The sequence below is a fragment of the Tachypleus tridentatus genome, chromosome 6 (assembly GCF_004210375.1).
Source record: "Tachypleus tridentatus isolate NWPU-2018 chromosome 6, ASM421037v1, whole genome shotgun sequence".
Classification (NCBI taxonomy): domain Eukaryota; kingdom Metazoa; phylum Arthropoda; class Merostomata; order Xiphosura; family Limulidae; genus Tachypleus; species Tachypleus tridentatus.
The window spans coordinates 107,901,563-107,916,608 of record NC_134830.1 but is presented as its reverse complement, the minus strand read 5'-3'; the positions used below and the strand labels follow the sequence as shown (position 1 = coordinate 107,916,608).

The following is a 15,046-nucleotide window of genomic DNA, read 5'->3' as shown; positions in this document are numbered from 1 at the left end:
AATTTAAAGATCTAAATCCTCCACGATCTTTTAATATCCGTATTACCATTGTCCCCTCCCAGTATCACAGCCGTACATTTGTAGGATTGTAACGCTAAAAACCGTGTGCACAGCACGGATAATCCATTGCGCTTAACAACAAACTAACAAAGTTACCATAACAAGTCAATAAACTGATATGTTTGAAATTTCATTCGATTTCTTGGATAATGTCTAAACCTCTGTAATAAAAATCTTAAACCAGTTTTTTTTTTCCCCTAATAGCTCAGCAGTAACCTTGAAGGTTAATAACGTCGTGGTTTGAATAACAAGTAGTCTACTGTGTATCCTTGCAGCTAAACATTTTAAATTTCTAATGATATACACGGAAAACATTATCTAGTGAATGATTTTATGGAACCTTCAAAAATTTAGTGTAGAAATTTTAATGTTTCGCACATTTAACAGCAAAAAGGATTGGAATGCTCAATGTTGGTTAAATTATGAAATGAAGAAAACTTTTATTTCAAAATACCAAAAACAGTAGAAAGCTAATACTAAAATAACAAGAAACACAGGTTTAAGACATGTCGTATAAAATAAACTAGATATTTTAAGAGAATTAAACCAAACGTTTTGTCTGGTGAAAAATAAGGTTTCTCAAAGTAGAAAGTTTAATAATGCTTATGACAAAAGCAAATAGTATAAGTGTTTAATCTTTAAAACCCTATAACTGCTTGAAGCCATGTAATGAAAGAATTTCAAGGTCTTTGCTCAAGTCCGGCACTTTGTCCATCACATGGCTCCAGGCAGACACAATCCCTTGAAAATTGAATGATATTAAGAGGATTGATTCAAGTTACAATGAAATACATAATTCAGTATTAAAATACATTTAAACATTATAAATAAACTTCTCTTTTCCATCCTTCTACACTGTTCACAAACACATGAGCCCCTTAAGAATCTGTAGACAGTGTTTAAAGATTTGAGCAAGAAGTTTGTATTCTATCGTGTCAATCTGAATGTTGACAGTAGAAACAAAAACAGAGAAAAAAGACCCATTAATTTTGATTATTTTCCAACAGGGTGTAAGTTTTAAAGAACGACCCAAACAGATGTTCAATATTCCAGTTTTATGGTGAATCGTTCCTCAACCAGCTACCCCACGAGTCATTTCACTAAATCGGTTGCTTGGAGTTGCAGATGTTTCACACATTCTCAAAAATTGGTATTTACATTGGTTTGATAGGTGAATCCAATAACTCCAACTAGCGGTTCGAATTCCACACTTTAGTGGTGATCTTATATAGCTTATAATTTCGTCGCTATATACTGAAACATCTATTATATCTTGTTTGTGCCTAGGAAGTAGCCAGTCATTGCGTTTATATGCGAACACTCACGGCCAACTTGTTCCAAGTAGCATCGCATTCAATTGAGGAACTTATTTTAGTTTCGGACGCACACACAAAGTTAATTGAGTTGTAAAAGATAACACCGTGTAACAATAATTAAGAGAGAGGTGACCGTGTATAACTTATAAATGTTATGTACATTTCCCAGACATTTTCTTCGCATCATACCTTTTATTGTCAGGTAAAACGCAGCTTATTCTTGGTGAAGGTGAACTTTTACAGATGCATAAATTTCAAATTCTAAACTGAAACCATCCTCGATAGTCTAAATACATCAACAAATATCCATATTTTGAGGTTAAACATTTGCAGATTGTTCCAGTTCGACTGCGAAGGTACGGAAATTATTGACAGGTAATTACAATTGTAAAATGTTTGTATAGCGATGTTTTTACCTTCCAGTCTAAAAGTCTCAAACAAAATCATTTATTAAGAACATTAGTTTATACTGCTTTCCTCTTGGCTAGGAGACACATTACCATTAGTTGTTGAACAGAAACTTGATGGAGCTATGGCTGGCCTTGCCGTACCAATAACTGCTGCAGTGGCAATGGAAGCTAAAGCAGCACTGGCGGTTGATTTTGTAAACCTCATACTGTGACCGTAAGCTCCAGATGTGTTGCTTTGTGTTCCACCTGTCCTGACATTCTTGTAAGGCTCATAGAGACAGATGTACAGTTTGGGCATAAAAAGACATCCTAGAGCCACAGTAGCGCTGATACTAATGCAGATGCAAAGACTAGAGACTTGAATCTGGAATATGAAGAAAATAAAATTATTTAAAAACTCTTTTATAAAATAAAATAACATTAAGCAAAATTTTAACCCCGACTTCACAAATTAATTAGGCCAAAATTCATAATATTTTAAGAAATTTTTTTCATTGTGATATCTCTAAGTAAGTAAGAATTGACTTCGTATTGTTGATTTGTCTAGTTTTAGTTCTCTAAAGAGTTTTAAGTTCGATCAAAAACTAAAATTGATCGTTATATGACTTTCAAGCTGATTATTGTAGACGATCTATTGCGAATAGGGTCGGTCGGTTGCTATTTTCGGTGTAAACTTGGACAGAAACTTAAATATTTCAGCTCCTTAACAGAAAAATGTATATAAAATGACTTTTACAAATTTTTCAGTGTAAAATAAATTAATTTAAAGATGGGCTTCATTAGCACATGAAACACCAATTTCAAGAACTAAGAGAACGAAAATCCTTAGTTTCGGATACTTTCTTATCTTTAATTCTAGTTTTCTTTTTATTATATTTTGTTTGTCTTTACATTAATAACTTTCTCAAATGGATTTCCCATTGTGGCCGCATCTGCATAAACTGCGTTTATTGCACTTGTTATACCATTTCACTTTGCAGTTGCAAATATTAAGAAGCATAGTACGTTTTCCGATTATTTCTTTTTGTTTTATATTAATATCCTATAAAAACAGGAAAGGAAAAAACTTTGGATTTATGGCCGGAAAATAGTAAGTATATGCTAAAAAAAGGTTAAATAATGTTCAATATCTCCCCAAGGTAGCATTCTGTCTTCATAGAATGAAAACTACAACTCACAGCAATCGTTCTAGCGTATCGTTAATAAATTTGAAAGTTTTTTGCTTGATAAATATTAATGATAAATGTTCGTCATTAGTCATGGGCCTGGTTAAGCAAAAAATGAAAATTTAGTCTGTTCATAAGCATTTTATAACAATTTTACATAGTAATGAACTTAGTTTCCAAAATAAGAAAAAAGAAACAAGTGTTTTTATGAAAACTAAAAATTAACCATTTGTTTGATCTTGAATTTCGTGCAAAGCTACACAAGGGTTATCTGCGCTAGCCGTTCCTACTTTAGCAGTGTAAGACTAGAGGGAAGACAGTTAGTCGTCACCACCTACCAACTCTTGGGCTACTCTTTTACCAACGAATAGTGGGATTGATGATACATTATAACGCCTACACGGCTGAAAGGGCGAACATGTTTGGTGCTACGGGGATTGGAACCCGCGACCCTCAGATTTCAAGTGGAACGCCTTAACCCACCTGGCTATGCCAGGCTCAAAAATTAACCGACATGAGATATTTCAAGTTTATAGCCCTGAATGAAAGAAATTGTTTGTTAATAAAGTTTTATGTGAACATTCAGATTAAAACAGATTGAAACGTTTCAGTTGGTCTAAAACATATTTTTTGGCACTAGAATTAGAGATGCTAACACTGAAATTAGTTAGTAATCTTAAGTTGCTTGACAATATCATCAATGTGAGAATTACACCAAAATGATAAATTAATATTTCTTTCTCTCGGACGTTATAATTAGACGTGCTTACCGCAAAACTGTTATCGCATTTTAAGGTATTAATTAACAGAACTGAATATCTCACGTACAGTGAATTTTAGATAGAAATAAGCCAATATTCGAAAAATGAAGCTAAAATATACATTCCTTGTATTTAAAAATGTAACATGTACCACAGTAGAAGGTGGACATAATAAAGCTGCTGAGATATAAACATTTTATGCTTTCTCACTTCTTTCTTGAAGATTATGGCGTTATAAGGTGAAAAACCAAGCACATATAAACGAGAGCTAAAAAGATCTTAATAAGAATAACAGGTGTCCGTTCTTTGCGTAAATATTAGCATAATATAATTTTGAAAGATGTGATTTTGTATTTAAAAGTTTGTATTGCTCTTTGGCCAGGTGGAAGTTACATCATGTTATGAGCGCATGGTTTAATATTTGGAAAATTTTCCACTTTTAAAACATTTTGACTAATTTAAAAAAACGAGTTAGGCTAGAGTAAGTTATTATTTATTATAGAGCTAATTAATAAATTACGGTTAAAGTAAAACAATGAGATATTAATTTACTAAGTTTTTGTCATCTCAGTGCTGTGATTACTGAATTTAATTTCGACGAAGTAATAATTATAATTTCTCTTTAACTTTTTAAAGCGAGAAAATAAATAAGAAAAAGAAATTGTTGTACTAGCGTCTACTGTGATCGTAGTCCTATCAATGAACATTAGTTAAGATAGCTCCTATAACTTGAAAGTAAAACACATTCATTATTAAGTGGACTGAAGTTTGTATTTTTATTGACTAATAATAAAAAGAATTACAACAATATATTTTTCTGTATTAATGATTTCTTCTCAGCAAAAACTTATCACGATATTCTGTCGCGTTTTACCATTCTGATTTTTGGAGCTGGTTCGTCCAAATTTCATTAAACTGTATTATAGTGCTCATGTAATTAAAATTGCTATCTTGAAAGTAATTAAGTTTATGCTTAAGTATTCAACAAAAACTACTCTACCTTGAAGTCATTATTGGTACTGAAGTAGATTGGTATAAAAGCCAACCACACGATGCACGTGGAGTACATAGTGAATCCAATGTATTTGGCCTCGTTGAAATTCTCAGGGATCTGACGTGTTTTGAAGGCGTAGATTGTACAAAGGACTATTAGCAACATGTTGTAGATAAGAGATACAACCATTGAAATACTGGAGATCCCACACTGCAAGACAGCAGAAGTTCTTGTTGGATAAGTCTCTCGTAACTTAGGAGGTTCTGCTATAAACCAAGCTATTGCGAACACTAACTGGACCGAAACCAATCCAAGACAGATTAATACCTGAGACCGTGGACTAGTGTAGCTTGGCCTTTTGATACTACGGATACCACGGTTAAATATCCTTGAAATTCGATTTGTTTTGGTAAAAATTGCGGAGTAGCAAAGGCTGAGACATAGTCCTAAGCCTATTCTCATTAGCGTACACGTGATGATGGTAGGTTTGGCTAGGATTACGAAACTCACAGAGTAACTAAAAACTAAACCTAAAAGAAGTAGGTAACACAGTTCTCGACCAGATGCCATGATGATCGGGGTTTTACTAAAATATACGAAAACAGCGAATGTAAAACACGTGCAGATAATTCCCAGGGCTGCGAAAGCTGCCGGTATTATAGCCCACGGAGAATTCCAGGTCATGTACTCCAAAGGGAGTTTGAAACATCCGGTTTTATCTGCACGTGGCATGTAACCTTCAGGGCAGTAGGAGCACTCGTTGTTAAATATGTACTCGTCATCTCGACAGGCTACACACATCCAACAACAGTTGTGCTGCTGGAATTGTCTAATGTGACCAAGTGGACAGGAGTCGCTGCAGTTTGATGCAGGAACAACTCCACTGTTACCTTTCCATTCAGCAAGCCCCAGGTTGAGTTGAACTCTGAAATCCAAAATGTATCCGATTAAATTTTACTTATTAAGTATGTCGGTTATGATAAGTATAAAATGAAACACTTTGTAAACAGAAACAAACATAGAAATTGTATATTTGTTATGATAATTTTTATTACCTTACTTTCCAAACACAGTACATAACACAACCAAAACAATAATAAAGACATTGAGTAGTTTGTTAGATATTGTTTTATTGTAAGATTAAATTACACTATCATGAAATTCCTCTAGTATAAAACTTCATTTTAATAACTTTATCTGTGTGAGAATTGTATCAAAATACTGAATTGTACAAAATGAAGAAACGATTATTTATTCAACTGCGAAATGAAGATTTGAAAACAAAACACCGCCCTCCCACAAAAACAAACAAACCAAACAAACAGAAGAGAAACAAAAACGTTTATGGTGTTATCTGATAAGGAAAGAAATGTTTGGTTTTAAATACTATTCTATTTATGTGTGCTGACATTTGTACCACTGACAGATCAGTACCAGTATGCCATCAATCAATGACATTAGATATAATATAGTGGACATTGAATACTTACTTTTTTTAATCTATATTAGATGGTGCAACTACTATTTGTCGAGTTTTTCTTGTTTTGAATATCCTCTTGAAGAATACAAGTGCATACTAGGGTGTAACTTGCGTTAAATATGCAGTTTATGTTAATATACCAAGGAAATTAATTGCATTTGTTAAGAGACAGAATTATCATCTAAATATATATGCTTTTGATCTCGTAGTTACAAATTGTTTGGAGTAACTATCGTTTAAAATGTTTTAAAATATGATAAATTGCATTGAACGCGATAAGAAAATGATGAAAATCTTTCATCTTTCTGAATAGTATTTGCGAGATATTTGTGATGTCTGTAATGAAATTGGTACAAGGCTGCAACTCGTGGTTGTATTATCTTATAAGATATGGCACTACATTTCTATATTCCTCGTTTTCATCTTTAAATAACTAAAACAAATCCGTAATTTTACTTTTCTTCGCTCCATTGGCCGATAATCTTGTAGTCATATTTTCCATTCGTTTGTTTCTGAAATTGGAATACGTGGTAGCTTCCTGGAGCATCTCCATCTTGATTAAATCGAACAATCATATCACCACCTTGAGGACCTAGACACGATAGGGAAATTTTACATTCAACAACCGATTTATTACAAAGTACACAATACTTTTAAGCGTTCTTCTTTCTTACTTTTTATTATTTGTTTTGTATGCAATTTAAGTGAAATAATAGTTAGTGTATTGGTACCGATTCATGCCAAGCAGCTTATTCGGTAACAAAGTGTTGAATGCATTTTAAAACGAAATTGTCTTTACTTTCGATAGAGAGTAAGCTTTGACGATATTAGTTCACGGTTGAAATTTAAGCATACTCTAAAGAAGACAAACGTAAGTTTACCTAATTGTTAATAGTGTAACAATTTTACCGAGGTAGAATCCGAGTTTAGAGTGAACAATTAAGTATGAGTTAGCTTTGTTTCTAAGACTCATTGAAACAATGATAAACTTCGATTCGTGTCCTGTGAGGGTAGATAAACTATGTTCTGTCAAAGCTTACCAAACGTATGCAAATTGCAAACAATCTGAAACTGTTACGTGGAAATAACAGCGAAACAGTAAGTAGAAAAAACAACAATAAAATTAAACGTCACAGACGTAAAGTATATCTGTCTTGTATTTAAACTATAAGAATAAACCAATTAAAACTTGAAATAGCAGAAATGCTTACAGAAGGCTAGATTTGATTTGAATTATAACGACGTTTCGACCAATGGTATGGGGTTATCATCAGGTAAAAATTACATTAAAAATAAATGTTTGAATATAACATTTATCTGATGATTATACGATGTTATAGATCAAGACGTTATTATATTTAAACACAGAACTAGCTTATTGTAAACGTTGCTCTTTTGTATTTCAGAATTGAATATTCAGTTTAGTAGGCTCCTCACTAAATATTAGAAGAAAAGTAAAATACGCACTACAGTTGTCTTTCGAAAGTTGACAAATCACGAGCAAAAAGATGAATTGCAACATGGCATCACGAAATCTTCACTCACTTGATTTGTCTTTACTGGTAGATTTCTCTATCTCTGTTTTAAAACTTACTCTCGTAAGTATCGTTTTTGATATTCCAAATGACTCAAAATTCATTGTAGGATTCACAATGTTCGCAAAAATAACGTGTGGAAATTCTACTTTATGACGAACAAAGCCAGTCATGTTATCTGTCCGTCCGTCTATGCCTTTTGATAAATACTAAAATTTCAAACTATTAATCAAAATTAGGCAAAACTTCAACTGTGTATAGCACATCTTAGGGATAACGTATGACGATACTTTTTTTAGATTACACGAGAAACAAATAAATTTTGCAACGGTAGCATAAAAAATGAAAAAAAAAAGACATAAGATAACAAAAACATATCATATATTGTTATGAATTAAAGATATTTTTCCCATAAAACTACTCAAATACAATATATATTTTACATCATTTATTGTCTCACTGTAGAATGTTTATTTGCTTTTGAGTTGGAACACACAGATACTGTTACATTGGAATAAACTCAAATTTTATGCCAATTGCTAGTTTATGTTTTCATAAACAAATAATGCTTTCTTTTGCCTTTTCTCAATCTTTACTTCAATACTACACACATTTTAAGAATTCGGTAGGCAGACAGTCAGTGTTAAAAATTGATTATTTCTCCAGTAGATACACCTGGACTCAGCAGATAGCTCAATGTGGGTTTGCTATAAGAAAACACACAGTAGATATACCAATCAGTATATACTTTCTTCATCGTAACCTATTGATAAATTATGGATGACTTACATTTATTATTTTTAGCAAGAGTTTTATCAGTTTTGGGTATCATCCTTCATTTCAGTAACATTAGACTTGGTAAGAAGAAAATAAATTTATCTGTTTGTAGCTAAACTAGTGAATTTGTTGAGGTATACAAGTGCCAGTTCACCCTAAGAATTTTGCGACTATTAACAACATACTAGGATATCAAATGGCATCAGAAAATTCATGAGAAAACACAATCTACAATGGTTAAATTTAAGCATTTTGTCTTTGGAATCCAAAGGTACAAGAGAAAAGTTGTGTATTCCAAAATTAGTATAAACGAGAGATATGAATGAGAACCAGAAATTAATAGGTACAGGAAAATTTATTTAATTTCGCTTGTAATTCTTACATTAATATATATTATGAAATATTTGAATTAAAAAAATAACAGAAGCAGATGTTATGTACGTGCAAACAGTATTAAAATTTCATGTTATTGTTATCCAATATTATAAGCTTTATTATACCATATAACACAATCAATCATATAATGATAAATAATGAAAACAAACGCAATATTTTTAGTCAGCTGTTAGTAAGTGTTTAAAACTACCATACAATTTTTCATTGCAGTGATTTATGTATACAGTGGCTCTAATTGTTAAGTTTTCGTTGCTACATTAAACAATCAGTAAAATAATGTACTTGTTCATATTAAACGAAAATTTATATAAAATTAGAAACACTGTCATATTTGTATGAAAACTTGCTAAATTTAGGTTTACGTGGGTGTATACTCAAGGTAATCACGAAGTTTGGTACAAAGTTTTGTAACTATAGCTTTATTGCCTACTGGAACATTAGTGATGGTCACATAACATTGCCAGTAATTCAAAATCGATGCTACAACTTAAACACCCTTGTTAAGGAAGAATAAGTTCACACAGGTTTCCATCTCCAAACTTGTTTGTAATTTAGAAACGAGCTCATATTTTTCTTACAGTTTCCTTGGAATTGAATGTTAACATAAATTCAAATATCCATTATAAATTACATGTTTAGTTGTAGTCGTAATGAATTATTACACTAATAAAGTATCTCCTGATCTGACAAAATATACTGTGATAACACTCGTGTAGCTTTGCGCGAAATTAAAAGTAAATACATTATTAAATTTCTAAACATGATAATATTTTCCCTTTAGGCGCTGTAATATTGACCGTGGTATTTTAGACAGTGTTCTTATAAGTTTATACATAAAAATGTATCAAAATTTTATCATAGTACTCCCAAAATAATGTTATTCGTAATATTACCTAACTTCTGATATTGATCTATAATATAAATGCCCGATGACACTGCAGTGATGAAACGTTGGATTGATTCAATAAATTAGTTTTCGAGTATTATGTTCGTTCCTATATAAGCTAATTAGGTAATTAATTGTGTGTTAAATATTAAAAACCAAGTTATAGTGGTTTCTTCTAGCTATATGCTATATAAAGATGATAAGATAATTAGTGTTTAGTCTGTAGGCTTCTAGTGAATTACAAAACTAAATTAGGAACAGGCTGATGAAGTCATAGAAATAGAAGAATAACAAGATACGAAAATCATGAAAAGAGAGTATAAAGATCTAATATCAGCACAACTATGTTAGTTTATGTTCTCTTTAGTTGTATATGCAACAATATAGAAAAAAATTAAATATTTACGATAAACCACTCCCATATATTTTGCATATTTGATTTGAAAAAGTACACGCAGTTGTAAAAATATGTGTGTATTTAATATTTAATAAATAATAAGTTGAGTGAAAGTCATAGCATGACCTTGAGTTTCGCTTAAATTTTTTATAGACTCTCAATGCAATAGAACAGTAGGCAAAATATTTATTTTAGATATTTAAAAAAAATAAAAATTGTCAGATGATATATATTTCCATATTAATAACAAACTATACACAGAATTTATTTTGCTTGCTTCTTTTAACGTAAAGCTGTGTAATGGATTTGATGTGATCTACCCATTGTAGGGAATCGAACCCTAGATTTTGGTGTTTTAAGTCTGTAATCTTACCTGTTACTCACTAGAGAACGAAATAAAAACATATGTAAGTACTTAATTGAATAAATTAAGTTAATTAGAAAAATTTATTGTTATAAAAATATTCGACTTAATAATGCAACACATACATAAAGAATACAGAACTAGTACAAATTTCATACATGAAAAATATATCTGGGTAGAAAATATAACACATATGGTTTTGATACTACATAGAACAGAAATGCATTCAAATCTACACCTGTCATAAAAGAATGATCATATGGCAATAGCAATAATTGCAAACTGGTACGACATGATATTCATATATAAAATATAATAAGATCATTCATATTCATATCACTACAACAATGTTTCCCTCAGTAAATTAGCATCTCGAATATCTATAACCCACAAGTAATCGAAGGTACCATATTGTTTTAGCCATCGCCACCCAACTTGTCCGGGAATAATATTAACTTGTTTGTGGCCGTGTTAGTGAGACTATGATTATGTAAAAATAGTGAGTGGCATATATAAAACATTTGAGAAATATAAAAGACAATTCCAAATTAACAAGTTTTCAACCAATAAAGTTTTTCGAGAATACTAACTTGTCATGTATTGATGTTTTAATATACGTATAGTATCGATGTATATCAGAGATAAAAAATAGTTTGCTCACAATTATTTTTTGCAAGCAGTTTTTGTTAATTATTGGAAGAAGGATACCATTAACATGGAAAAAGTCAACTATATCCAAATCTACCTCTCCACAATCAGTTTTTGTTCTTTTTTTACAATTTAATTTTATAATTGTCATTCAAATGTGAATATCTGTAACTTGTAGAGCTACTTTTAGGATTATCCAGCCAAAATACATAACAGTTATATATTTATTTTAATCTAACCAATATATTTTTTGTTTAAAAACAAACAACCCACAAATACTAAATATAAAAGAAAACAAAGTAATAAACTAAATATTTATTTAACAAAATAACTAGATTTGTAATATGTGAAGAAATGTTACCTGAAAATCAGCCAAAGCTCTACTAAGAAATATGTAATTGTCAGCTTGAAAAGTGGCATTCTATGCTATTCACATATTCTCAGATTTTATTAGGGTATGTTCTTTTACAGCCATACAATACTGAGTCTTACATTTATGTATCAAAGATATTTGAACTTGTAAATGACAAACAAAACCATTTATTCTTACGAATTTAGTCTTTTAAATTAATTAAATTTGTAACATTAAACATTAGCTTTAAAATATGTCATATTTGTTTTCGTGAAACCACTCTATGTAAGAGAGTCATAAATGATTTTAACAAGTCTAGTACTGTCCTAAATAAAGTAAAACTTTTATAAGATTCAGAAATTTAAAGCTGAATATTTGTTCAACGGTTTTGACATAATGGTATCAATAACGCTCAAGTTTTGTAAACGCTTCTTCATCTTAAACTTCGTTTAGCAAAGTATAATCATTGATAACACTATGTAACAAAATTTTTACTTTTTCTTCTTCCTGTACAGAAAATATTATTTCCCAATTGTTTATACCTCAAGTAAATGGAAAAGACCTATTTTTCTCTTCAAACTTTATTTTTGTGACCTGGGTAATGAAATTTTAAAATCTACCCATTTTCCAGAACATTCCAGTTAGATTTAGCGTTGAGAAGCTGATACAGAATTTTCTCGAACTTACAAGAATTTTTAAGAACTTTCTAAAATGTTGTAAAACTTTCTAAAATGTTGTAAAACTTAAGAGAATTCTCAAGAACCTTTTAGAATTTTCTTGAACCTTCCACAGTAATTTATATACAGGGGCTCACCACTCATCACTTCAGTTTAGTTTAGCTGCCTGAGTGAACACATAGACCTATCTGATTTTTATCAGAGATGGCATCAAGAAGCTGGAAGCATTCTCCAGACGCATTCTGCTATGTATGTGGCCAATTTATCAAGACAAAAGAGAAAACGCACTCTGTGACAGCATCTGCTAAAATGTGTGAATCCTACAAGCCATATTTCGGCATGCCTGTCGGGGATCAAAACAAGCCCTGGGCATCTCATTTTATCTGCGAGCACTGCAAAAAAACTCTAGAAGGTAAGACGGACAATTTTTGCTTGCTTGAATAGTAAGATTTTATATTATACAAATTTTAAACTTTCTAAAATTTAAATATCTTTTAATTTATTTTTAATTTCCAACAGTATAGAAATAATATCACATATAAATTATTTTATATGAACCTCTTACACATTAGCTATGGATGAAATAAATTTATTCTTCATAATAACAATTTTATTTTGTTCTTTTCAGGATGGTACAAAGGGGAAAAAAGAGCCATAAAGTTTGCTATTCCAAAAATTTGGCGTGAACCCACTCACAACTCAAGCAATTCCTACTTCTGTTTGGAGTTTCACGTAAAGCTTCACGAGGGCTATCTATGCTGGCCGTCCCTAATTTAGCAGTGAAAACTAAAAGAAGGACATCTAGTCGTTATCAACCAACACCGACTCTTGGGCTACTATTTTACCAATGAATAGTAGGATTGACAGTAACTTTATAACGCACCCACAGCTAAAAAAAGGAGAATGTTTTGTGGTGCGTGGGATTCAAACCCGTGACCCTCACATTGAGAGTTAATAGCCATGATCACTCTTTAGCTGCAAACTTACGTGCAAACAATTATTAGTTAAGAATGATTGGCCTGGTACACAAAAAGAAAAGAAAATAATGTAAAAGAGGGATATTGATCATAGTAAATTTGAGCATAAATAGATCAAGTGACCACAATATTTTCATATATTGTACTTTTCTGAGCACTCGTTTGTGTGTGTGTATATATATATATGGTTTTAATTTTTACATTTTTAATAACTATTGCGATTGTACTTACTCTTAAATGACACATTTCTGATGTACGTCAACAATTCCTTTCCAGAGGGAGCTGGAAACATATATTCACATTGCCTGAAAGATTTGCAACGATCTTTCATCATGTTGTGCAACGCATGCGCCATGACGTGCACAGCATCAATCACAAATGGTACCAATCCTTCCTGTGTATATTTGTCAAAAGTTTCGGTTCCTATACAATAAATATAAGCAAAATTAACCTACAGAATAGAAAGTGAAAAAAAATTTTTTTTTCTAAAATATACGGTTTTAGATGTGTGGAAATAATATAATACTTTTTAAATTAAATCAATATCACAAAAATATAAATATTCAAATAAAGTTTAAAATACAAAAACAGGTGTACGGAAGGAATCTTCTCTCCCTTTAGTTGTTAAATTAATATATATATATATGTACACAATTATTAACGGTGTTGAAATATAAAGCTTAATTCTGAAAACAATTTGAGTTTCAATACGAATTACTGCAATTTTCTCATCTAATTAGGGATAGCTCGGAAAAAGAATTTGTGGCACAGCGGTATGTCTGCGGACTTGCCCCACTAAAAACCAGGTTTTGATACCTGTAATGGACAGAGCACAGATAGCCCACTCTGTAGCTTTGTCATTGATAATAAACAAACATAAAATTAAAAACTTCTGAAAATATTATGACGTTTTTAGAAGTGGATGTTTATAAAAGCAGTCAGAGATTGATACCATTGCTCCATTTGGTTTTGTTAATATTGTTTACATTAGGGTGAATTTTTAAAATGCGAGAAGGAAGCTAGCGATGTAAACGTTTCTGATTTCACATTCAATAGCATACTCGATAAAATTTAAAAAAGAGAGAACATAATTTTAAATTTATATATGTAAAAACGGCTGGTATAGATAGAGAAAGCTCTATGTAGAAGAGCAAACAATCTTCTTCGGTCATCGTCAGGTTCACAAGGAAAGAAAGAGGTAACTGACCGATAGCTGACCGCATGTTTGAAGGCGGTTGTGTAATTGAGTGTAGGAATGTAGAGGGCGTGCTTAGATGTTTGATTATACTGCATAACTATTTTTTTGAAAAGTTTTGCTTCCTGAAAAGTTTTGCTGATTGTGACAGGTACCTGGTGGGTATGGACAAACATAGTTTGGGTTTTGATTCATCACGTAGGAACTCTGAGAAATAGACAGTTAACTGTTTACTGGCAATAACGTATTTAATTGCATTTATGTTTCTAATACGCTATTAAGTTCAACATAATTAAAAGTGTTTTGCAACCTGATTTTCCTTTGTATTCAATGTCCGTTGTATCACGTTGCAGTGTCCAACAGTAGTCAGCAAGCATTGACGGATTCCAGTTGCCCTGATATCGTTTTTACATTGTAGCAAAACTGAAGATTTCGATGAAACAGTACGTTATTGGGGCAAATTTGGATGTGATTTTCGTGATCAGCGGACAAAAATCTATAAGGAACACCCAATAATGTTCAAGAAGCAAAAATTTTGTTGTGCACTGTTATATTTATTAATATAGGTATAACGATGTTCCTCTGTATTGGTTTATTTAGGGCTTGAGTTGTTGTATAAGTAAGGCTTCTTTAATTTTGCGTTTGTTTATGTTTG

General features: G+C 31.5%; 1 protein-coding gene across 1 annotated transcript in view; it reads right to left on the bottom strand.

Moving 5' to 3' along the window:
• Positions 1–541: 541 nt before the first annotated feature.
• LOC143253265 (metabotropic glutamate receptor 3-like) overlaps positions 542–15,046 on the bottom strand; it is an 80,479-nt gene continuing 65,974 nt past the window's right edge. Inside the window, exons 6-9 of the mRNA XM_076506831.1 lie at positions 13,428–13,619; positions 6,644–6,779; positions 4,714–5,632; positions 542–2,150 (exon numbers count right to left, since the gene is read on the bottom strand). Coding sequence (XP_076362946.1) covers positions 1,836–2,150; positions 4,714–5,632; positions 6,644–6,779; positions 13,428–13,619 — 1,562 coding nt within the window. The 3' untranslated portion in view covers positions 542–1,835. The remainder of the gene's footprint in view (positions 2,151–4,713; positions 5,633–6,643; positions 6,780–13,427; positions 13,620–15,046) is intronic.